This window comes from Apis cerana, linkage group LG3, assembly GCF_029169275.1.
Source record: "Apis cerana isolate GH-2021 linkage group LG3, AcerK_1.0, whole genome shotgun sequence".
Lineage (NCBI taxonomy): Eukaryota > Metazoa > Arthropoda > Insecta > Hymenoptera > Apidae > Apis > Apis cerana.
Window position 1 is genome coordinate 12390188 of NC_083854.1, and position 25873 is coordinate 12416060.

Sequence of the window (25873 nt, forward strand, 5' to 3'; positions counted from 1 at the left end):
TATTAAAAAATGTTTTGAATAAAAGTTGAATAGTTTTAAAAAAGATATTCTAATATAGTTTCTTTATAAATGGATGTATGAAGAACTTATAAAAATAAACATTGTTTTTTAATTCTTGAATATATCTTTCTATTATTTTTTATAAAAAAGTATTTAAATATATCGAAAAATTATTAATTTTTAAAAATAATTATATATCTATAAAACTATTTTTTTATAAAGAATAATATGCTATAATTATTTATATATTAAAAAATATATAATTTTATTTAAAAAACAAACTTTGATATGATTTCATATGATCTTTTTGTCATTTTATGAAAAAGAAATATTATTAGGAATGATTATTAAAAATTAAAAATTATTATATTTTAATGATAAAATTAAAATTAAAATTTTATATGTTCATATATTTTTAACATAAAAATGAAATAATGATAATGGATAGATTATTTTAAAAAATAAAAACTGTTTTAAAATTTTTAAATATAATCTAGATAAATAATATACACTTATTTTATTAATATTTAATATAGTATTTATTTATTTTTTATAGTTGTGTTTATAGTTGTTAATATATAGTTGATGTATCAGTGATGTATTTCAGAATTGTCATAATAAAAGTACTTATATTAAATATAGTTTAAAGAATTTAAATATATAATTAAATTAAATATATATTTTCATGATTAAAACAAATATTTATAATATTTATAATATTTTAGAAAAATTAAATTATAATTTTTAATTTATTGATTTAAATAATAAAAAAAACAACATACAATATATGTATATATATATATATTAATTCATAGTTAACATGTTATACTTCTTCAGGATTATCACTAGCTTGATTTTCTGTTGATTGTGAACATATTTGTTTCAAAAGAATATATATATCCTCTGGTGATATTTGAAGTGCTAAGAGTTCCAATATGATACTAAAAGAATAATTTTTTAAAATTATAAAAATTTTGACATTAATTTTTTTATATAAATTTGTAATGTAAAAATATATTTTTATTATGTTTAAATAAATAGTTATCGTATTTATGAAATATTAGAACATGTATATAATATATAAGGTTATCTCAATGAAGTTTTTATATATAGTTGTATAGGTTATACTTATATATTTTGGAAATTATTACCGATAAACTCCCGGAACTGCTGAAATTCCTGCTAATTCAGCTAATGCTATCAATTCAACTTGATGAGCTTGTGGAAATGTCATTTTATCAATCAAAAATTTCCTATATAAAAATTTGATTTACCGCGCAGGAATATCTTTCTGATAACTATAAGTTATAGCAGTGCCGCCATTATTACTCATTAGTTTTTTAGTAACTTGTAGTAACAATTATCGAATGCAATACAATTTGCATATCGAATGTAAGTTAATATTTTATATTAATAATTTATACACTTCAATTGTATTTGTTTATATAATTTATTATATAACTTATATTATATTAATATTATTCAGTTTGTATGAAACATCTATATATAAATGAATGAATTACATAAAATATGTTATAAAAATTAAAATGACACTACAAAATTTTTAATATTGAAAAATAAAAATATAAAAAATGATAGAGGAAAAAATTAAGTTATACAAAATTAAAAGTTACATGTGTGATAAAAAAAATATTGAAATCAATATTATTATTTTATTTAAGAGAAATAACAATATTATATAGTATTATATAGTAAATATTTAACATGCAATTGGTTATAGAAACAGTAAAAATTCATGAAAATACGATTAAAAACTTTATTTTGGTTTGCTTCATAATTGGGAAAAATATATATAATGTTGCGTGTACCTGTAGGAACTTTGGACTACAGATTATGTCTGGGACAATTGTCGTTTAGGTAACATGCTAATTTAAAAAAAAAAAAAAAAAAAAAAAAGAAATGAACTCAAGTCATGTCAAATACGTTACCAACGAACAAGTTACGAAAGAAGGGGAGGAGGGAAAAAGAAGTAATCTTAAACCTACTACTAAGACTAATATTTTGTTAAATCTAAATTTATACGTTGGTAACAAACGTGGTATAAAATATGGTATTTGATACGCATTGTACGTGCTTAAATGAACGACAAAACATATACGAAGGCTGCAACGTCCGTGTGTACTTCGCATTTTGGTCATCAAATGCGATATTTTAATGTAACTTAATAAGACTTAGTTACAAAAAACGAGAGAGAAAAAAAAAAAAAAAAATAAAGAAACGAAACAAAATGATATTATAAAAACACTAGAATAATCTACAATTTAAATTTGTTTCACACATAAAGCTGACCATGAAACGAATCTTACGCATGGCACACGGATAATCAATCTTTTAAAATTTGACGCTGAACAACCCTGCTAATACGTATAAAATTATGTACAGCATCGCGAGACACAGTTTTGTGCTTTGTTCTTCATTACAAGCGCATATTCTAGCTATTTATGGCTTGTTTTCTTTTACTTGTTTGAAAAAATTTGAAATTTTCAACTAGCACGTACATTGTACGTCATGCATTGATCAAAGTCTAAAAAAAAGTACACGAAATTGTTACGAATGTTTATATCATGAATTCCCATTACATTAGGAGTTCCTCAAAGAGTTTGTCCTTTGGAAGATATTAAATGCTTAATTTCAGCAGGGTTAATACTCTCTATTTGTCTGAATGAAGATTTACGATCGTTCAGTTCTTATACGGATAAAAGCAACGCGGTGATACAGTGAAGCAACGATCGTTTCAACTCGAATTCTAATCTTTTTTTGTCGAAGTGCCTGAAGTCTCATATTTTTATTTTCATCGTAAATACTCATCTCTCATAAGAAGCGCTATTAACTTAACGGTTTTCTCTCTTTTTTATGAAATAAAACTTATTTTTTACAGATTAAACATATTTGAAGATTCTTAAAAATATACACTGCTCTCTTAATATTTCTCCCTTTTTTCGTTTCGTATCCAAAACGCATTATTCTTGGCTGTTTTTTTTTGACTAGATTTATTCTCAGTTGAAAGGTTGAAAGATTTAACCTGATACCACGAGTACAAGGTTTAAATAAACATGTACTCGTTCTTTAACCAGAACACACTTCTGAGTGTTCATCCCACGCAGCAACCTAAAAATTATTTCATTATTATAATCATTATACTTTACATCATAGTTTTAAAGGTATATTTTTTCAAATAAAAATTAAATTTTTAATCTTACTTGACATTCGCGACTACAATACCACTGATGGCCACAACCAGCACATACAAACTGTGCTACACGCTCATGACATCCTTGGCATCGTGGCGGACTGTCTCTATCTTCTCTAGCATCCCTACCTCCTGAAGAAATGCGAGCCTCTCTATCTTCAATTACTGCTGATTCTTCTTCAACGTCATCCTATAAAAACAATAGTTAAAAGTACATATATTTTTTATTTAAATAATTTGATAAAAAAATTTCTCAATAAATTACAATCATTAGATATTATAATATATATATATATCACTTACCACATGAGATTGAACTGGAGTATTGATGACTGGTGTTATTGTTATTTCAGTTCGAGCCTAAAAAATATAAAAATAAATAATATATTGTTATATTTAATATTTTATAAATATAAATAAATGTTTGATTATTTGAAAAAATAAGATACCTTGGAAGAAGATAGGAGATCACTGATAGAAACCGGATTAGAGCCTTGATATGTCTGCAAAAGGTGCTGGGTTGCTGCACTTTGCTGTGGTATAGACGCGGCTGTTGGTGCATTCCTTTCTCTTTCAGGTGCGGTGAGTAATCTAGCTAAAGTAGGTGAAAAAGTAGTAGGTCTTGGAGATTGTGATTTCGTGAGAATTCCATGAAGCAACGAACCACTCTGTTGTGGTGGAGTATTTTGTGGTGCTGGAGATGGTGCAACAGGGTGAAGCGTCACATCCGGATAATTTTGAGGTGTTTTTACTGGTTCACCTATAATAAATTTATATAATAAAATATAATAATTATTATAATATATTTAAGATATTAAATTCGTTTAATGTTTAAAATTATTTTATATAAAAATGACATTTTTTCCCATACAAGTATAAAAATATCATTTTTTTTTTACTAATTTTTTTAATAATTTATTAAAGTTCATCTGATTAAATTATCGATCACGTTTAAATATTTAAAATATAAAAAATATAAATCGTTACAAATTTTAAAAGTAATTTTTTAAAATGAATTTTCCATACCTTGTTGTTGACTTAATTTGGCAAACTGCACAAGTACATCTTTAAAGCTCATAGAATTATTAGGATCAACCGTATTTGAAGTACTTTTACAAGAGTCTGTACTAGATGGTCTTGAATCCACATTGTGTCCTGTTTCGACCATGGCTCCACCAGCTCCAAGACCAACATTTACCGAATTTCTCATTCTTCGACCCCTAACAATAACAAAACGTAATTTTACAAAACAATTATATCGAGAATAAAATTTCAAAATTATTTCGTTAAGAATGCCTCGAACATTAAATTTTTTCCAATAACAAAAATTATAAATGACATATTTCACCAACTTATGCTTACCTGCGTGGTACCGTTTCAGGATGCCTCAATCTATAATCAGCAATGATAGACCTGACATCGACAATGGCACCTTGACGACCTTCGCCAATTTGTCTATTTTCCGGACTAAGTGCTTCCGTCTGTTTTCGGCCATTTTCTCCTCCTTGTTTGGGTGGTGTCGATTGTTGCGTATTTTGTTTTATAATTTTTTCCTTTTTAAAAGCAGGCGAATCTTGAGAGCTTTCTTCCGGCAGATCTTCCTTAGAACCGAAACTCAATTTTTCTTTGGACACAGGAGTGGTATTACCACTACTCTCCCACTCAGGGCCTAGCGCTAAACTTGCCGGTGGCAACGTATCTGCTAATTGTCCGTTACCCTCCATAAATCCCATAACTTGTCTCCGTCTCTCAATTCTCAGGTACGCTTCTTCCTTCAACTTTCTCATACTCAAAATCTCGTTCCATTCCATTTCTTTGGCACGTGCTAATTCGTCCAGGGCCTAATGAAGAAGAAAAAAATACCAAATGACAATTCTATCTTGCTGTATTTTTTATCTTACTAATACCAATCTAATTAATCCAAAAGGAAGATGATATTTACTTGGACTTCAGCTCGAAGTTGATCAGCCCTCGCAGCAAGTTCCTCCGCGGTAACTTTCTCACAGCCGACAAGAGAAGAAATGTATTGCTCCCTCTGTTCCATACACAATTTCTTCGAGGTAGAATTTCCATTCGATGACAATTGTCCATCCGTTGATTTCCGTTTTCTGCTACCTTCCGTTTTGCTCTTCGTGCAACGTGATTCTGCAGGTTTTTGTTGCACCGTTTTCGCCGAGGACAAGCTTTTGCCCGCCGCTTCCGGTTCCGAATCACAGAGAGGTTCCTTCTTGATCGACGCGGATCGAAGACACTCGATGGTGGTCGGAGCGGTGGCAGTTTCTTCCGGAAGAGCCGCGCCATTTTGCTGATTCTGAGGAACTTTCGGCGAAGCTCTCGACGATTCGTCATCCCTCGTCTTCTCGGCCGAGTCCACCTTCTTCCCATTTCCAGCCGCACCTTCCATTGCGTGCATCTTGTTCAAGCTGCAAACAAATGTTTTGTTCCGTGAATAAGCATTTCCTTGGAATATTTTACGTCGCTGGCCTCGGATATAAAGTTAATTTATTATTATATATATATAAAATATACTTTTATGTTTTTTTGAACTTTTTTTTTTCTTGGTTCAAATGATTGTAATTAATAAAATAAATATTGTAATATGGTAATTATTGTAATCATAGCGTATTTAAAATGAAGTTTTTATCTTCTTTTTAAGTGCGATCAAATTACGCGTTTAAGTGTCCAGTTTGAAATTTATTGAAATATCAAGATATTAATCATTGTTTGTTCAAAGATTAGATTGAAATCATCTGTTTTATAATGATATGACATCGATAAACCGATAAATCTGTTTTATAAACTTTACTTTGATCTTGCATAGAAAATAATCTCCGAGTCCAAGAACGTTCAATGGAAAACATTGTCGAACATGGATTGTGCGATTAAAAAAATTCAAATTATCCCAATAACCTCAAATCAGCGAAACAAGTATGCTGTCTTTAATGCACAATGTTCAAAGGAGACTCAAGAAAATATTCAAGTGAAAAGACAAATGAAGGAAAAAATGATTCAAAACTAAGAAATCTGTAGCAAAAATCTACGAAATGTAATTGCGCGCCTTCGATCGATATTTGGACGCGGATGAGCGCGTCGAAAGTGGGGTTGCTCCCACGACGAAGATGACCCACGGTGGTCTTCGCAACGCGTGCATGGCCGTTCTGCGTTTACCCTCAGCAAGAGGCACGCTTACACGCGCACTAGAATAGAAGGTGACCACACAGTGGGGTTAACGCTTTCGCGCCTCCCATGCGCTCCACTGCCTACTTCCAAGAGAGATCGCTTCTCCACAGGAGCGTATCTACGCTCTATGATTTACAATAGTCGAGTTGATTTACGGAATAAAATGCACGGTGGTATAAAAGGCATGAAAGGATCGGCGGTAAAAAGAAAAAGAAAAATCCTTTGCCAAATTGGATTATTATCGTTTGTTGATTTTTTTTAAATCTTTAAGAATTTGAAAATTAATTAAATTTCTGAAATTTTTGAAAATTGAACTCCGAAACAAATACAAGTAGATATGGAAAATATAAAGATTTGTATATTTTTTTTTAAATTATACATCTATGGTAATTATAAAATTATTATAATTTTAATTATATATATATATATATATATATGTTTACTTAAGTATTTCTGAATAATTAATTGTACATTCTCATTCTTGTTTTCATTATTTAACGTAACGATTAATAAACTTATACATACTTATTTTCAGCGATATATTCACGATCCTATCTTTTTCTTAACTTTCTCATACATAACAATAGAAGATTGCAGATAAAAATCGCATATTAGCGATTCGTGCTACTTTAGAAAAATATTTCAATTTTGTACAATTCAATTTAAATTTTATGCGGTGAAGTTAATGATAAAATTTTATTTAAAAAAAATCCAAAGATCTTATACAGTTATAATAATAAAAGAAAGTACGATCACGAGTGGAATAAGTGAGGCAGAAAACGATAAAAAAATAATTCCATTCTTAATTACGATAGATCTAATTAATAATCCAATAATCTAAATAAAATAGATGATGGAACGAAAAGTAAACATCGTGAGATATAATGAGATACGATGATACAATCGTCCAAAATTTGAGGCTACGCCTGTGTCTGGTTTAGTACGAGAAACACGGTGCTTGTGTGCTCGTTCGTAAGAGGGGAAGAGATTCAGAGGGGGAAATTGCACGTGAGAGAGGAAGATAGGACGGTAGAAAGAGAAGATAAAAGAGGGGGAAAACGAAGTTCGTTGCACCCGCTTGCGTTCACTGCACTTTATAGACGCGGATATAGGTTTCGCGGTACCAATTCTGAAAAGCTCTCGAACTCTTCTTCGAATCTTTCAAGTTTTCAATCGGAATAAATAAATTACTGTTAATTTTAATTTTTTTCGTCTGGCCGAATTGCTTGGTGTTGATTTAATCGGCGTTTTATTATCAACGGAATGAATATGTTTTATTGTTTATATTATAGAAAATAAATAAATTGTAAGTAATTAAAAATATTTTATCATAAAAAAATCTATCGTAGTTCCATCATTTTAAAAGTATCTTTCAAACGAGCAAAATTAATTTTTAAACAAAAATCGAGGTTTATGTAACAATATAAAATCACGAAATATTATTTAAATAAGATTGTATTAATTAAATTAAATTGTTAAACAAGGATAATTACACACTCAATTTCATAATTTTAATAATTTTAATTTTGCATAATTATTATTATTATCATCATTAATTTTAATAATTTAATTTTATCGATCGTTTAACGATCATTGAATTATAGAGAAGTCGATCTTCCTTTAAAAAAAATAATTATTCTAATGATCATTTTTCAATGTACATTCTCCATATTTTATATATAGGCTAATAAAATGTCGCACAATTATACTTCAATGCGTTAAAAAGTTTTAAGTATAATTTAGACTGTTAAGTTTTCTCGTGCATTCTTTTCTTCAGGCAGAATGTAACAGGTGGTTACTGGTCGACTTTCATTTTCAACATTTGTGGATCCGCTAATAATCAGATAACATCCATTTTAACAAATACTTGTTCAAAACAATATCGTAAATATATCATAAATTTCATATATGCATTTAATATAATCGTATGTCATCTATAAATAATATTATTCATCTATCGTTAAACATAAATTTATTTCGTGTGATTTTTCAAAAATCAAATCTTTTCACAAAATACTTATAAAATAAAAGAGTACAATTCTTGAATTGAAGCATATAATTTCCATTTGAAATATCTCATGGAAAATATTTTGAAAAAACTCAGTTCCAAATATTCAATCAATTCGTGTGAAAAAACTTCTACACTTTACTTACTTCGTGTCTTTACAATCATAGTATTATCATGTATGGTTACCAACATTAAGTACACTATCTTGAATAACATTTTAAAGTTTTCTAAACAATTGTCGAGAATTCGTTTAAAATGATAATAGAAAAACTATATATTATACTGCACCAATTGAAGGATTCGTATTTCATGAAGATATTATATTTTTCACGCTTTCCTTGGCTTCATGAAACAGCGATAGAGTATAGAATTGTTTGGTTCTAGCGATAGCGAAAGCAAAGGAGAAAGTGAAACCGGCCGGTAAACAGTAATTGAAATATTCGAAACGAATGAGCAAGCATTAAAACTGGAAAAAGCTGTATCGCTACGAAACAAGAAATAAAAACCATATTGATACAAGCTGGTATTAATTTAAATGTTAATTTAATGTAATGAACTCATAAAATATCACTAGTTATCGTTCTCTCGTCTATTTTTTTTATACATAGTAAGTATAAAGAGGAATAATGACGAGATTAATATCGATCACGTAATCGAGGTTATAGAGAGAATACTATCGATGTTACAGATTTACCAAAAGTATTGAGGTTAAGGAAACTTTTTTACGTAAACGCGATGTTGAAACTATATAATCATAAGCTGTTTGCACTCCAAGTTTAACAAAATACACATGAATAGTAGTAAGTAAAGTATAGTAAAAAAAACTATATATAATATCACTTCACTCTTTTTCACAGGAATAAAACGGTGACACCGTTAAAACATGATCAAAATTTTCATTAAATAACTCCATCCAACTATTTTCTTCAAACCAGTATGATAATCACTGTCATGAATCAAGATGAAACACGAGCTGTATATAACTGGTTCCTATATCGGTCACGAGATAACAACTTTCACAATTAGGATCTCGAAGAAAAGAAAACAATCGATAGTGTTGCAATTGTTTCATAATTTGTTTTTCTAGCACGAGACAAAACACAAAAGCATAAAGATTCTAAAAATTTCGGAATTGTCAACTGATATTTCATCAAACTTTATGAAAGCATAAAAATCAGATATAGAGATTTGCGAGTTTCTAACTTACGTATAAATTAAATTTTTATATATAAAACGTTAATCTACGTACGTTAAACGCGGGTATCGCAAAACTTGAGTAGCAGACTGTTACATGATCCCAAAAGTAATCCTCGAAATCGAGAGTAGCTTTACACGAGATTTCGAGCGATATGTACTCGCAAAAAAATGGGCTCTTGCTATTAAAATCCGTTGACACAGGAACTAAGTGGTATAAACACACGTCGCATGCACCGTTCACACTCCACTTGCACTTTTCACCGAACGTTCCCGCTCGCCGGTCACGACGATCCTTTCTTTCTCTGGCCCCTCTTCCCCGGAAACAGCCGGACGTAGTCGATCGGAGCCGATCGCAACCAATTGTCCGTGTTTCGCGTCTTTACTCGAACACTCGCCACTCGCCACTCACTGTCGCAACACATCGATGATTTCTTTATAACGGGTGGTAAAACGGTAAAGGTCATGAAAGGTCATTCGTCTGTCGTAAAAAAGAAAGAAAAAAATTCTTTCGGCGGAGAAGAAATTCGTGTTGTTGGACGCGCAAAAATCGAGCACGATTACCGCGATTGGTAAAGCAGCAACTGGAGCCGCGTAACCCTTTTCAACGCTTTCTCCGAGTCGAAGCAGCTTCTAAAGCCACTACTACCACGTTTCACGGACAAAAGTTCTATGACCGTGCCGAGAACCGCTAGCGTATATACATACTCCTCGAACGTGGAGTCTGTTTTCGCGCATTTACGGTTAGACGAAGGACGTCTAACCGACTATAAGTCGCGCGAGTAACGCGAATACCGTCGGGTACGAATAGAAGTCCAAACGACAAAGACAGTTCGTTGTAGAAACGTACAGATATAACGAAGGAGAAAAAGAGGTGGTATGAGGGAGAGAGCGGAGTGCAGCAGGTCGACCAGCTTAGGTGGGGTTGCCGCGGTTAATGCGGTGACTTGAGGGGGGCAAGTAGATAGAAGCGCGCGCGTGTGCGTCCGCGCCTAGATTGGGCTAGGTTAGGTTAGGTTAAGCGCTTGCCAGGGAACCTTGCAGCGGCGTCCTACTTCTTCTTCGCGAGCGAGCGCGCGCTTTCGTCCTCCGTCTCCTCCTACTGTCCTCTACTACCTCCTCTGTTTTATTCGAGGTTGTTGTTGCTGTTATAGTCCTATTCAAACATTGTTCGCGTGTACGATTAAAACACGATATTTCTACTCAAAATAGATTTTTTTTCCACACTTTTGCACATTTGAAGAATAATTACGAAATTAAAAATAATAATAATATTCCTTATAAATACGATTATTTAAACACTTATTTATAGTATAATAAAATAATCCGTAACATATTAATACCATGAATGATAGGTAAGAAATTTCTAGATTACATTATAAATAAATAATGGAAGAACTTCCTTGTAATTATGTTTTTTATTAACTGTAATTATAACGATATTATTAATTCTATTTGTTGACGTATACGGTAAACAAATTTTATATGTATACAATACACGAAGAAATAAATCATGAAAGATGACGTACATTCGTTAATCTGCTCTTACGAAAGGAAGTGTACATAGATGAAATATGTTAATTTCAATTTGATAATTCATTACAATGTAATAAAAACTTCGTGTGTTAATTTAAAAAATGTATACTCTAAAATTGGTAAAAGTATATTTAAAATTTGTTAAATTGGAACAATAAGGATAGAGTATAGGTCGACATACAAGCAACATACAATCTACGGAAAGTCACGCCAGAAAGGTCAACTTTGTCGATGTAAGTGGGGGAAGAATACGAAGAAGGAAACTCTGCACCGTCGAAGTTGCTATTATTATTGACATCGAATGGTTATGAGGGAGACTCTTTTTTCTCGTTAGAGCACATCGGAACGAGAGCAAAAAATAAAGAAGGAAAAGAATAATTTTCGTCTTCATCTTTCTGCCACCAAACTGATCGTTGCTTGCTACATTTTAAAAGTTCGTGGTCGAGTAAAACAAGTTAAAATAAAATAATAAAAAAAAATAATAATAATTCAAGTTTAATCCATTTTACTTTCTTTAAAAAAAATCAAAATTCAAAATTCAAAATTGCTTACTATATACACAAATATTAAATCACCGAATCGAAGAAATATCTTAAGATTCAACATTGCCAATTATATCGTAGTATCATAAATTTTATTACGAAACGAATTTTTACGAGTACACAAACGATTCTTTAAAATCGACAAATATTAACCCGAAACTTTTCATACTTGAGAAAATATGAGATAGTACAAGAGCGCGCGAAATGCTAGAAGGGTAAAAAAAAAAAAAAAAAAACAAAGAAGGAAATCTTTATACCAGTGAGACTTGCGCTATTATTATTGACATCGAACGGTTACGAGAGAACGTGCTCTCCCGCCCCGCTCGCGTTCCTCTCGACCTAATTCGCGGACGCAGACGATCGGAGGAGCGTTCTCGCCTGCTCGAGGTGTCCCTGAGCGCGAAGGACGTTCTCGAGCGCGTTGGTGAACCACGCGCGTCCGTCGAGGTTACGCGAAACATTTCTTGGGACCAAGTCGAGCTTGAATCTTTCTCCTTCCCTTTAGAAGGAACTCGTTATTGCCCTTAAAAGAACATCGTTCTTCTTCACGCGACTAATGAGCCGTTATTTTTGGAAAAATGACCAGAGCAGAGAAAGCGAATGTAAAAGAAAACGAATATGCGAAGGAATTATTTCGAAATTGGATTAAAATAGAATCCAATTGTTATAAAAATAACTGAGCGAAAGATGTATATATATATATATATATTTAATGAATGAATTTTTTAACTTTGAATTTTCTTAATAAATGGAACGATTCATTGAACAGGTTACCGCGAGATATCGATACGAAAACGACAGAGCGGTTCGAATTTCAGGAGATAGTCGATCGACAAGGCTAGGTGCATTTGCCAGAAACGAGCCGGTCGTCTCGTCCCTGACCGCGAAGGCCTTTCTCGAACGTTGCTGCATCGGTCAGAGGTTGAATTAGATTAAGTCAGGTCTAGATTAGTCCAAAGTTCTGTCATCGTGCAACCAATAGTCGGCATATCATTGAATTTTTCATAGCATTTTCCATCTTGTTTTCGATAATAAATAAAAACCCGAGGAAAAAAATTTCAATCGTCGTCTTCCATTGATAATCTCAAATGATAATCGTTAATGCACAACGATAGAGATATAGGTTAAAAAAGAACGTCTACAGCGACCTATAATACCATCAGTCATCGAGTTTTCGAAATATTACGTAACTTATTGTACTTGGCAAAAATTGTAATATCAACTCTGCATCGTTTAGATTACTTGTGCGCCACGTAAAAAATTATTATTTTCTCGAATTCCACTGCAAAAAAAAAGCTTGTTTCAAACGCTAAAAAAATATATACGCGTGGACCAAGCCTATTACCGTTACCTATAACTTGCTACTTGTGAAAGATAATAAAATGAACATCTCAAAAAAATATTTGCGGATAGATAACGATCACGATCTAAAACCATTAACCACGCGGAATTTTAGCATTTTTATTTGAAATTGCAATAGTTCAAATAAAGATAGGGGAGAGAACGGTGTATTTAAGAGGATAGCCGGTAATAAAAATTGCTTCGCTGGCGTTGGAATTCCCGAAACGAGTCACGTGTTCCGTTGGAGGACTATGATGTAAATAGTTCTGTTCGGGCAAATGTTGCACGCCCAAGGACATACAGGAGAACCGACGAAGATAGCCGTGAAAACATTGTGCCCGGCTCTGCGCCTTTTCCACATAAGATCACGCGGCATTCTACGAGAAACGACAATATATCACGAAGTGGAATGACGAAAGGAGGACGGTCGATTCTCGGTCCGAGGTCGCTCGTAGGTCAAATCGCCGTCGCGGAGACGACCCTGATCGACTGTTTGTGCACCAAAGATGGTCGGGTTGTCGCCGATCATTTTTTCGCCGTTTCCATCTGGCCAAACTTTTAACGGTGCCTGCACAAAGAGCGCAATTTCATCCTCCTGCAAACGATGCTTTTCACTTTTTAAACATCGAAACCATCGGAATCCACGTATTTTTATCAATTGCCACGATGAAATTTACGATGAAATTTTCTTCGGTAGAGTCGTTAATATTTCACTCGTGAATATTCGATTTCGAATTATATTACATGTTTGGTTAAACGTTTATTCTGGACGATAAATCGATTTATTATCAACTTGCGAAGAAATTAACGATTTTCAAATTAATCAATGAAATTCTAGTGAAAAAACTAAGCTGATATCGGAAGGGAGAGAGAAGTACACTTAGTTCTTAGCGATATAAGTTTAAGAATAGGTTTCTAGAGCAATTGATATATATATATATATATGCTTCGGTATGCGAACAAAGTTAAGATAAGGAATAATACAAAACATTGTAGACAAGGTTTATAATATATCTACACGTATCATTATTTTGGATCATAACCGAAGAGATAACGATTCTGAGCATCGATAAGACCGATCGTTCTTCTGTTTTTTCAGATTGCTCTTTTCTTTTTCGACTTTTAGATTAAGTCTCTCTCTTTCTCTCTCTCTTTCCTTTTCTCCCCTCTCTTTATATAAAAGAAAGCGTGAAAATATGTTGAAATCAAAAGAAATACGATTTATGCGATTTTTATCTTTTTAATGAAGCAAAAATGTTGAAAAAAAAAAGAAAAAAAAATAATGCGCGTGAAACGAAATTCAGATACAGATTATCGAGTTGTAAATAATAAAAGTATTTTTATCAAAATGGACCGACTGCAATGTGAAAAGAAAAAAAAGAGAAGGATCATAGCGTAAAAATGTGATTAAACTGGAAGGGATAAAATATCTGAGAAGAGCTTAAAAACGAAGACAGATGTTGAAGAATTATCTGCACTATCTGCACGTGCGTCGGAGAAAAGATAAAGATGTAAAATTTCATTGGTCAATGCGGAATGGCAGTCCATGATATTACGTAGAGAGATGTCCTCGTGTCTTTGACGCGTTCTCCAGCTCGTCTCTCGCTTACCTACGCAGATTTTGCCATTTATGCCCGAATATAATACGTATTTTTATATTTTGTTCGCGCGCAGATTACGTGGATTCTCGAATCCCTGATTTTTCTAAAAATCTCTATCCCCGTTATTTATGAAATTACAATTCAAGATACAATAATTTTTTTAATAAGTCAATCTACGTTGAAAATAAATAAATTATCTCATCTCAAGATTTTGAATTGTTCCAATATAATTTCATAGAAAGTGAACTGTAATTTTCAACCATTCCATGCATCGCACTCCCTAGCAGTAATAGGCTTACGATTGAATCACGTTACTGCAGAAAAATTAACGAGACCTTCCTAACTGTAATCATGTAATAGCTATTTTGTGCACGTAAAAAATTATATAACTATCTTATTACTCATTATGCAGCATTAACTTAAATATTATCTTTCAGAATTGAAATAAAATTGAAAAAAAAAAAATTACAAATCTGTGTATCGTGAATTAAAAAATTGTAAAAAATTATTATCCTATCTTTAAAAGAAATACCATTATATCGCCATTCAATTCTATGTAAATAATCCTTTTTCTTTATTTATTTATTTTTTTTTTTCTGATTGAGATAACGTCGAAGCGTCACCTTGTGGCTAAAGTTCGGAGAAGAAATCGCGAAAATTAAAATTCTCGAGTTTCTCCGTGACACGTATAGTTTCTTGTTGCTCTCGTATACCGAGAGAAAACGGCGAGAGTTTCGAGTGATCCGCGATTGTGGATCAATGCGTCGTTTCTACCAGAAGAGGTCGCGCTGAAGGTCTTCGTGGTTGCCGCGCGCGTTTACATTATAATTACGGACGTTTCCACGGACGTTGTCGCGTTAATGTTGATCGATAAGATTAATTTCTCATATTTTCGTTGCAAAAGGAATGGACGGAATAATTCCAACAATCGAAATTCCGTCAAAAAATTATTCGTTAAATTAGAATTTCGAAAAACGGAAATAATCTAAACAGATAAGAAACGAACGAAGAATCTTATCACTTCCGGTACCAGATTTGCCCTCGAATTCCTCATCGAGGACGAGCAATCGTGGAGTGAAAACGACTCACCGTGGCGCGGGTTTGAGTCCGAGGGCAAGCAGTACGTCGATGCCCGCCATCTTTTGCTCCTGGTACACTTGATTGCCACTCTTGGCACGTTGTTGGTGTTGGTGGTGGTGGTGCTGCTGCTGCTGCCGCCTTTCCGTGGCCGGCTGATGGTGCTGGTACTTACTGTCGGCCAAACCGATGTTGCCGATCACTTTCTGGTCGGTTAACATTTTAGCATGGGTGACCTTGAGGAGGGAACGCTTCGCGTCCTCGACCAGCATCTTGGTGACCGGCTGCACGTTCACCGGCACGCCGATCGTCGGTACAGCGCCACGACGCAGCCTACTGCGCACAGGAAGACCGAGCACAAGGTGCTCCATATCCTTCTCGTAAGAGTCGTTGGTAAAGTGGAGGGAGCATATACGTGCAGTTTGTATGTTGAACGGTATCTCGCCATTCGAGAGGGGCACGCGACCGCACGCGCGCACCCACCGTGAGCGCACTTCCGGTATCTGGGGGAATCGATGGTAGCGGATACGACGGCCGCGGGTCCGACGATGACTATTGCGGCACGTAGCCACAGCGCACTGCGGCATCCTAACCTCTTAATCCGTTGTCTCCTTCGTATCGAATGGTACACGCACACGGGCTCACGCACGCTCGACCGACACGTAATAAAAGCGATAAAGTCTCTACGACATGTTCAACGACACTGGATGGAAATTCTGTATCATTGTCCACGAATTTGTTCACTCACAATTTCACAATTCGTACACCAATGTTGTTCATCATTGACACGAGGCAGAAGAGGATTGGTAATCTTTGGACGAAAGTGTTAAGTGGGTAACGAAGTTTGGTAGCGATTCTTCGTTTCTACCGATTGATATACAGTGTCGGTAAACAGTCTTCTAATCCCAATGTACGCGATACTTTTTCTCTTTTTCCTTCTTCTTATTTCCAGTTAAATTCTCTTTCTCGATCCTCGGTCGGTGAAGGACAGATTTTCAACCAGTCCCTTTCGTTTCGCTTTGGTGAGAGAACGCGTGACTAGATGCGTTTTGCTTGGTCGCTTCGCCAGGAACCGTTGACACTTGGATACTCAAAACAGACGCACGTGGGTGTACGCGGAGCCACACAACACAGGGAAGCGCGGCAAAAATGGAAATGTTAAATGTTCAAATTGTTCGAAATCCCCTTCCCCTGGTCCGATCCTCTCGATTTTTTTTTCTATGCGAGACGACGCACGACACGTGTATGAACGTGTGTATATGAATGTGTGTGTGTGTGTGTGTGTGCGCGACAAAAGGAGAACGAACGTGTTCTCAAAGGACGACCGTTGCAAACAGAAGAGGCTCAAACGTACAAATGTGTCGTTAGAACGTGAGAATCGAGAACGAGACAGTCACGCGACGGAAGCACTCTTGCGTACTCTGGATGACCGCGGGAGGTCGAAAGGGCATCGGTACCGCCCTGCGTGCGACGCCCTGCGAACTGTGGCCGGCGACGTAGAAGGGGGCCAGGAGCAAAGAGCGAAAGAGACAAGCAGACGCGAGAAGCGTGGAGGGGGAAAGGGAGCAGAGACGGCGGAGTACCGAAAAACGATGTGTGCGTAGGCCTCCCGATAGACGCCACCACTTCCTCGCGAGTCAAATTCAAAACGTCACACGCACACGCGGTCGCGCGCCTCGTATAAATCGACCGTCCACTACTCGAGGGTGGGGGTTGTAAATTAGAGAAAGGGCAACGGCAACAAGACGACGATCGGGAACGCGCGTGTCGCACACGTCTTTTTCCGCGACACGTGGGAGAGACGGGTCCGCGCTGCCGGCGAAAGGTGTCGCCTCGTGTACCTTTCTCCGTTCGTGACGATCAGCGCTACGTGATCGTGACGTTGATTGGTGGGCGGACCGTCAAGATGGCGACGGATGACGGTGGCTCAGCGACGATCGTCGACGAGCGTGTACGAAAATCGCCGAACTTGTGTAAGTGCGACTCGTGGTAGCCACGAGAGGAAACACCAAAGGGGCGACCGCGTCTCTTCTTGTAACCGACCGGAAAGAACGGGAACGGATGGTTGTAACTTATCCCCCGAGGATAATGGCACGTTGAGAAAGAAACAGAGCCGCCGTTCTGTGCAGATACTGCGATCGTCTAATAAACAACTCGTGTTGGGTGTATATCACGCGTGACAGACAACGTGCTAACTACTGCACGCGCGCTGCTTCTCCTTCGGACTGGCCGATCGGGTCCGGCCGTGGAACAAGAGACAGCCAGTGGCAGCTGCGTGTGCCTCCTCGTGTCTGCGTGAAACCGGTGAACCAATGATCGTGCTCCGGTGCCGTCGCGGCAGGGATGACGAGTGCCGTGGAGGGGGCAGGGTTGGAAAGGAACAGAGACCAGGGAGACAGGGAAAAAGAGGGAGGAGGTCACCGCTACCGACTAGGGTCCTTCAGGGGTTCGCCACCCCTCGAACCACGCGGTCCTCCTTGCCTCTGTTATCCGGTATAGCCAACTGCTACCGATTTCCTCTCTCTCTCTCTCTCTTTCTCTTTCTCTCCCTTTCTCCTCGCCATCCCTCGACCAACTTGCGCTTCCTCGACCTGGTCCTCGCAGGGGCGTTAGGTTACGCGCTCTTTTTCTCCTCGGCTCTGTGAACAGCTTTGTCTGCAAGAATGCACGCTGAATCCCGACTATTGTGCATCGAGCAAAGATGGACGCGCTAGAGAATATTTCGTAAATCTTGTCTCTCGCACTTGGAAATTCGTACGTTCTTTTTGGCACTGGATAAATTATTGCACCTCACTAGAGAAACTGGAAAATTGCATAACGTGTTTCGCCTCGTTACGAAAAGGTACGTAACGTCCGTATAAGAGGGCGCCTCTAAAAATACTCGAAACGAAGGAGTTCGATCGCGTGGAATCTTCGATCCATCCGACTTTTCCAACGCGTAATCGCCTCTTTGCATACGTTATCACGTATGATTGTGCACACTCGCGATAATACACTTTTTCGAAAATAATTTCTATTCGTATTTATAACGTAAGATGTGATACGCACAATTTTGTACTTCGAAATTTAAAAACGGAATGGAAATTCGTACGAGTCGAAAAGAAACCGATTAATTTAACGGGTTGGCGAACAAGGCGGAAGACACGCCATTTTACAGCCAAATGAAAGTAACGGGAGATAAAGAGTTCCGTCCCCCACCGCATCGCGGAATTTAATTTTCCGTGACCGGCGACGTAATCAGAAAAATAAAAATCGCAAGAAAAAATTGAATTTGATTCAAAGCCGTTTACTTTCGAGATACATCTCGAGTCTTGGACAATTTTTCTTTCTCTCGGAATTCGGAAAAACGTTGCGAATCGTATCCCATTTCCACGCGTCCTATTCCATTTCGATTGAATTTCGTTGCGTGAACACGCTACTATTTCTCTTTTATCGCCGCTAATCAGGTTCTCATGGCATCTTATGTGGCACAAAGGAAGGAGAACTTGACCCCGTTCGATCGCAACCGAACCGAAACTGTATTGCACTGCACGATCAATAAGTCCGGTTAATTGTCTGGATACAAGAAAATTCCGTGAACCGATGGATCGGTGTCCCCTATCAGATCATCCGAATCGATCGTGACCGAGGCAGAGGAAGAAAGAAGGAAACGCGGAAATAAAGTTGGAATAACGGTGGAATAACGTTCGACAGTTTCGGCGAGATGTGTGTTATTTGTCGAAGAGGAGGGTCAACCTTCTCGAGGAAAAAAAAGGGGAAGGAGATCTGGCGTCGAGCGAGGGATCACGGGGGATGTTGGCACACGACAACGCCTCTGCAACACCTTAAACGCTTCCAAAGGCTTCGTTTCTCCGGAAATTACTCGGATAGTTGCCGTTCTACCTATTTTAGCATCGTTTACGAACGAACGCGTTCGATTAAAAAATGCCGCTGGACGAGTCGAAGCTTGGACGAGCCACGAGAAGATCGGGAAAAATTGATTCTCTCTTTAAAAGTAAAATTTTCTATCAAAGTATCGCGATTACTAATTATATTGAAAAAAAGAAAAAAGATAGATATCGATCGAGCGGTGAACAAAGATCGAAAGGAAGAAAAAAATTTTCAAAGTTGCATTTCACGATGCGAAATCTAGATTTTCCCGACGCGGAGTTAATTATCGCTGATAAAGAACTAGTTCGAGGAGGATCCTCAAGAGCGAGACAAACGAATTAACAATCTATTTTAACGATACCCGGTTCGCCATATCGACCATTTTGGTTTGATAATGAAGACACGCGTACCAGATAATGAACGCCCTTCTGCGTATACGTTGGATTAATGGTCTTGAATTGACATATTATTGGTTCGTTCCCTGGACGTATAGACAGATTTACCTTTGTTAGATAAAATGCAAGTGTAAATATTTCATAGTTGTTATCACGTGTTTGCATCGATCCAATTTTTCCTCCTTACGCTTCCAAAGCCTCTTTTTCAATATATACTCGCTATTAATTCTAACGATATTACTACGATTTCTCGATTTCATAATTTTATCTTTATGAAAGTTTAATGGTAATAAAGATAACGTAACTTCGTTACGAATCTTCGATGATAGAAAAAAAAAAATCAAAAGTTATTCCTTGTTATTTTTAGCACGCAGTAAAAATAATCTGCCGTATCGTCATCGATATCAGAGAAGGTCTTCGACAAGCCGACGTAGTATAGAGATGCTCCAGTTCCAAGACAAACGTTCTTCTGCAATGCTACAGCTTCCCATCGCTTCTCGACGAGCATCTTTTCCCCCTTTTGCGATATCGTATAACCAGCGCGACGAACGCGCTGGTTAGGAGGTATCTCCCCCACGTTTCGCACACCTCTTTCTCCCCTCCTGGCGTCCAACGATTCAACGATTTTCTCGAAAAACTGGCATCCGTGGAAAAACGTCCATACAACAATCCGTCCGTATAGCAGATCTTTTCAACGATTTCCAACGGGCCACATCTTCAAAGAGAAGATCTCTCTCTCTCGAAAAGTTTTTGCCTGGATGCGTGGTCGGTGCTTGTTCGCTTGTTTCGACCGCGTGGAGCCGCATCGAAGAGAGAAGCCATCGAAAAGAGTGGAAGCAGGCACGAAAGCCCAGACCTCCGTGTGGTTCACGCGGTCTCTCAAATAAGGACAGACCGATTTCCGGTGGTCTCACTCTCCCCTCCGAACCTCCGTGGCAACCTGACCCCACCATCAAACGATCGAGGGTAACCTTTCTCCTTCCCCCTCGTTGTCCAAGTCTCCTCTTCTTTCTTGATCCAACGTAGGTAGAGCGAGGAAGGAAGAGAGGGAGAGGGAGGGTGGGAGAAAGAGAGAAATAGCCGCGCGTCTCTTTCCACTCCATCGCGACACACAGCTATTCGTCTTTCTCTCCGTTTCGGCTACTAGAGCACGTTTCGCTTTTCGTTCTCTGTCGGTAGGCTAGAACGGTCGTTCCCTCTCTCTCTCTCTCTCTCCGCCCGACGTTAGAACCCGATACGTCTATCCTCGTCTTTGTCCATCCTCGTCACGTCGACGGTCTCGTCTTAGCGGGGCAGGCTGTGTGCGGGCGCTTCGCACAGCTGGCACAGGAGGGAAATAAGCCGAGGCGTCTCCAACTCTGGGGCCACCAGACACGGCCGCCTGGAGAACGACCAAGAAGGATGCGCAGCTGCGGGGCTCTCTTTCGCCGTTTCGACACGACACGACTCGTAGATACAGGTCGAAAAATACCTTTTCGTAGGACGGACGAGGTTTCTGGCCTCGGCCGTCGATTGCCCACACAAACCGAACTACCGGCCTTTTCTCGATCTCAACCGCCTTTTCTTTTTTAATCTGTCCCAACCGTTATCTGCTAGAAACGGAAATATTCCGTGATAGGCTGCGCCGTTCAAACGTCGTCGTCACTGTAACCTTCGTCGCCGTTCTGCTTCTCTAGCCGCGGCTGCGTTCTCGATTCGACGCGTTTACGTATGAAAATCAATTCTATCACCATGTTACGTGTAATCGTTCTTTTTATAATTTTCCTCTTTTTTCTTTCTTTCCTTCGTTAAAGTATATCGCATCCAACTTACACTTTAATATCATTTATAAATTATTAATTTTATATTTGTTATTTCGGAAGGGGGACCAATTAAGTAAAAGTTCGTATCGAAATATTTATTCTTAAAATGTTCGTTCCCGAATCCTTAAAAAAAGTATCATAATCCTTAAAAACATATATATATTCGAATCAATACGATTTCAAATAATAATGTAAGAAAGCGTTTTTCTCGATCCAAATTTTGATCGATCGAAACGAAAGCGAAATTACGATCCCGCCTTGTCGTCATAATAATTTCACGAGCATGGGAATGTATATTGTGTCGCCAGAAACCGTAATCGGAACTTGATGTGCCTGGTGGTAACCCATCTTCGCACATGAGTCTGTGCCAGTACGGAAGAGCGGAGCATGCGTACTGCGGCGCATTCGCCGAGCACGCAGAGGATCGAAAAGTTTCTGCCCGAGGGCGGCCGTGAGATGGTACCGGTGACCAGTTTGCTACTATCTTTTTATCCTCCCTTCGATAACCCCTCTCCCTATCTCTCTCTCTCTCTAACCCTTTTCGTAAATACAAGATATCTACAAGGAGAGGATCCTTCCAACGTTAATCCGAAAAAATAAATTACAACGAACATGGTTGCGAAGGATATTTTAAAATACCGCGTTTTCGAGCTATGATCGAACGATCGATGAGGCATAATGCACAAGGCGAATACTCGGCCGAGGAAGTGCGCCATTGAAGTCAGTGACTCACTGGTCGAAGCATTCGCACGCAAGAAAGTATATCTGCGTTACCATAGAAAAAAGTGTGACGTCACGACGATCGGCTGGTAAGCCAGCGCGCAACTTATCGATAAAGACACACGAGTAGGAAAAATGCGATATCCTCTCGCTCCTAAACGAGGAAAGGGAATCGTCCATCTCCAATCCCCGTGTACGTGTACGTGTGTATACGGATATCGAAAAGCGCGTGCGGTTAGCGAGGAAATTTTACAGTTCGGATTGGCGTGGCGCGGCGAGGCGAGGAAGAGAAGCGGTGCTCGCTCCGCTGGTTCTCCGCTGAGGCAGAGGGAGGGGAGGGGGCAGAGGGGAGGAGAAGAAAAGAGGGCGACACGGCGTATTATTATTTAGCGTGGAAAAGGAGGCTTCGGTGGGCTCACCTGGCTTCTCCAGATATTTTTCCATCGCTTCCATCGTTCGCTCCCGCTTTTCCAACCACTTCGGCCGCGCTTATTACGCCGGCCTAAGGGATGGTATCTTTGGTACACGTTCTAGGTGGTTCACCCCTCTCTCTTAAGGGGCAACTACCCCACTCGCGTGAGCTTCTCCCTATCCTCGTCCCGCTTTAACGCCGGCCGACTGTTCGAGGCTCGAGCGAAAGGGGACGAGAGAGAGAGAGAGAGAGAAGGGGAGACACCCTTCATCCTTGAGGCGGGGTCCCAGCCACCCCGCTGCTAGGTTCGCTAGGATCAATACCCGCCATCCGAACCGAAGTCCAAGCCACCCTCTCTTTGCCTGCGCTGCCTGCCTGCCTGCCTGCCAAAACCTGCCGACTTCGTCCAAGTCTCTCCGGAGAATTCCAAATCCGTCAACATCCCGAGATGCTTTCCAAATCGTTCTGCCCTCGCCTCGCGGAGATTACGCAGCGATTGTTCCACGTGTCACGCTTCCAAAAAGCATACGATCGATCATTTCGCGACCGACGTCTAAAATTGGACGACGGTTTCCTCGAGCGCGAAGAAAAGAATTCTTCAGGGATGACGGGAGAGCGTGGGACGCGGTGGAGCACAACGTTCGCCGTGCTACGTCGCGTTGAAGTCTTCTGCTTGGAATTTTCACGCGAGAAAAACTGAGGATCGAACGATACGAGTCGTCTTCTTCTTGGTCGATTTTGCACACGTTTCCTCTCGATCTCTTTCGATTTAATACCTTAATTAATCGATGCGATCCTATAAGTCCCTTTTCCCAGCTGTTGACGCAACATGTACATTCGAGCCCACCACATCATTAGATGATCTTAATGGATATAAGACGAGAATTAATAATAAAGAAGTTGCACGGCGTTTATGGACGCTTCGAGGCGCGGTAAAATAAAAAAAAAAGGAGGAAAAGAGAAAAAGAGAAAACCGAGCAGATGCATTGTCGCGTGGTTAGTAATGTATAAAGTATGACCATCCGATAGGTTGTACCGAGTTATGTTTAATTCATCTTTTCTTTGTCCCCGTTACTCCGGGTACAAAAACGCTGAGACGTTTCCGAGACGATCGTTTACACGTCGAAGAATCAAAAAAAAAAAGAAGAAAAAAAAAGGAAAATATTACATCATTTTCTTTTTATGCAATCTATTCGATTATGAACACCTCGATAGGTTAAAACGGATTAATTTGTTTTTTATGTAATAATTTCACAATGTTTCTTTATATTGATAAAGTAAAAAATAGTTTCTAATTATTTAACGTATTATGTAGGAAAGAAGAGCGGCTTTCTTTTTCCTTCTCTGGCACAGATGCCAGAAAACCTGTCGTATTGCATTTTCGAACCTTCACAAATCCCCGTCTATTTAAATAGAGAACCCGAGCGGGTCTAGTTTTGTATTCGAGTTTGACGAGTAGTATCAGGGAACGAAGGAAACAGCGCCTGTTGCTTCTGCATTAAACCAGTCGACCAAAATTGTCGTGTATATGTATACTAGAAAAAAAAAAAGAACACCAGTTGCTTTTAATCCTACTTTGTTACAAACAGAAGCAGAATTAGAATTTAAATTGCCTACGGTCACATTTGTCTAAAAAGATCTATCCCTTTTCTTCTCTTCGATATAAATTTGAAGAAACGAGTAGAAACGTTCGAGGAAGAAACGCGGGTCGAAGAGATACGCTCTATCCCGCTTTTATTGCACGTAAATCCAACGTTTATTACGCGACATTAAATTATTTCGGTAGGAGGAAGAAGCGTGGACAACCCACAATATCGATGTACCGACCGGGCGCAAGAACGAGAGGTTGAAATTATTCTTCCGTGTACGAATATCCAGCTACGGACAATAAATGATTGAACCTCGAAACTCGTCGAAACGAAGAGAGAGAGAGAGAGAGCAGCGACAGTTGCAAAATCGCTCCAACGTCGCATCGAAGTCGCTCGCTCGACGGACAAAACAACGTTAAAGTCTAAAATGAAAACAATCGATATCGAATATTGTTCCGTATCCCCTTAACGAATACGCGGCCGATCGATACTCCTCCCCGTCGATAAGGCAGAGAGGAACGGAAAGTTTTTCTTTCCTTCGCTCGAAAAAAAAAACCCGTATCTTTTTTTCTCTCTCCCCCCTCGAGCACGAAAGCGAAAGGGTTGAAAGGAAGATGGAACCCATGGAACCCATATCGCGGCGAAGAGAACCCTCTCTTTCTTCCTCTTTCTCTCGTTATTGCTACAAACGCGATATAGCGCGAGAGGGGTCAGAGCCCGTTTGGAGGGCGGAATTGCGAGGGAGATTTGCAGGAGGGGGTTGACCGTGGTGGTGAAACGCACAGGGGCTGGGAGGCACGCCCGAGGGTTGGTGTTGCACGCTGATGGTAACGGATGGTAACCGACCGAGCTTGGATCACCGGATGACGTCATTGCTGCGTTACCAGGATACCAAAGATCAAAGACCAATGAAAACGTCACCTTCTCCTCGCGCCAACTGCGCTACTCCTCTCTGAGGTCGAAGTCGATCTAACAATAGATTCTTTTCTCTCTCTCTCCTCTTTCTCTCTTCCATTTTCTCTTTTCCTTCCCCACGCGCTCTCTTTCACTCGGATATTCCCCCACCTTCCAACGGGATCGCTTCACGACTGCTGACTGTTGTGTTTATGATAATAACGCCTCTGTCTTCGTTCTCGATTTCTATCTGCACGGCACTGTACAACGACGACGAGCACGACAACAAGTGGAGAGGAGGGGGGCAAGGATATCGCAGAGATTACGTGGCATCGGTGATATTTTATTTATTACCTGTTGCCAAGATATCCGAAGGATACGATTCGAGAGGATGCGCTCTCGGAACGAATAATCTATGATAATTGCGCTTCAACCCTGTATCCCGCCTTATTATAGCCGCGCGTGTTTAACCTTCAACCTTGACACGCACACGGCTGAGAG

General features: G+C 38.4%; 1 protein-coding gene across 2 annotated transcripts in view; it reads right to left on the reverse strand.

The window, feature by feature from the left end:
• Positions 1-1151: 1151 nt before the first annotated feature.
• Positions 1152-25873, reverse strand: part of LOC108001103 (uncharacterized) — a 31309-nt gene continuing 6587 nt past the window's right edge. The window contains exons 1-8 of one of the 2 annotated variants that reach the window (XM_062073096.1): positions 15703-24915; positions 5154-5634; positions 4574-5052; positions 4238-4431; positions 3661-3971; positions 3515-3571; positions 3222-3401; positions 1152-3129 (exon numbers count right to left, since the gene is read on the reverse strand). In XM_062073096.1, the coding sequence (XP_061929080.1) occupies positions 3088-3129; positions 3222-3401; positions 3515-3571; positions 3661-3971; positions 4238-4431; positions 4574-5052; positions 5154-5634; positions 15703-16277 (2319 nt within the window). In that variant the 5' untranslated portion in view covers positions 16278-24915 and the 3' untranslated portion in view covers positions 1152-3087. Of the gene's footprint in view, positions 3130-3221; positions 3402-3514; positions 3572-3660; positions 3972-4237; positions 4432-4573; positions 5053-5153; positions 5635-15702; positions 24916-25873 lie in introns of those variants that run through there. The other variant, XM_017061962.3, reaches the window with a different exon arrangement.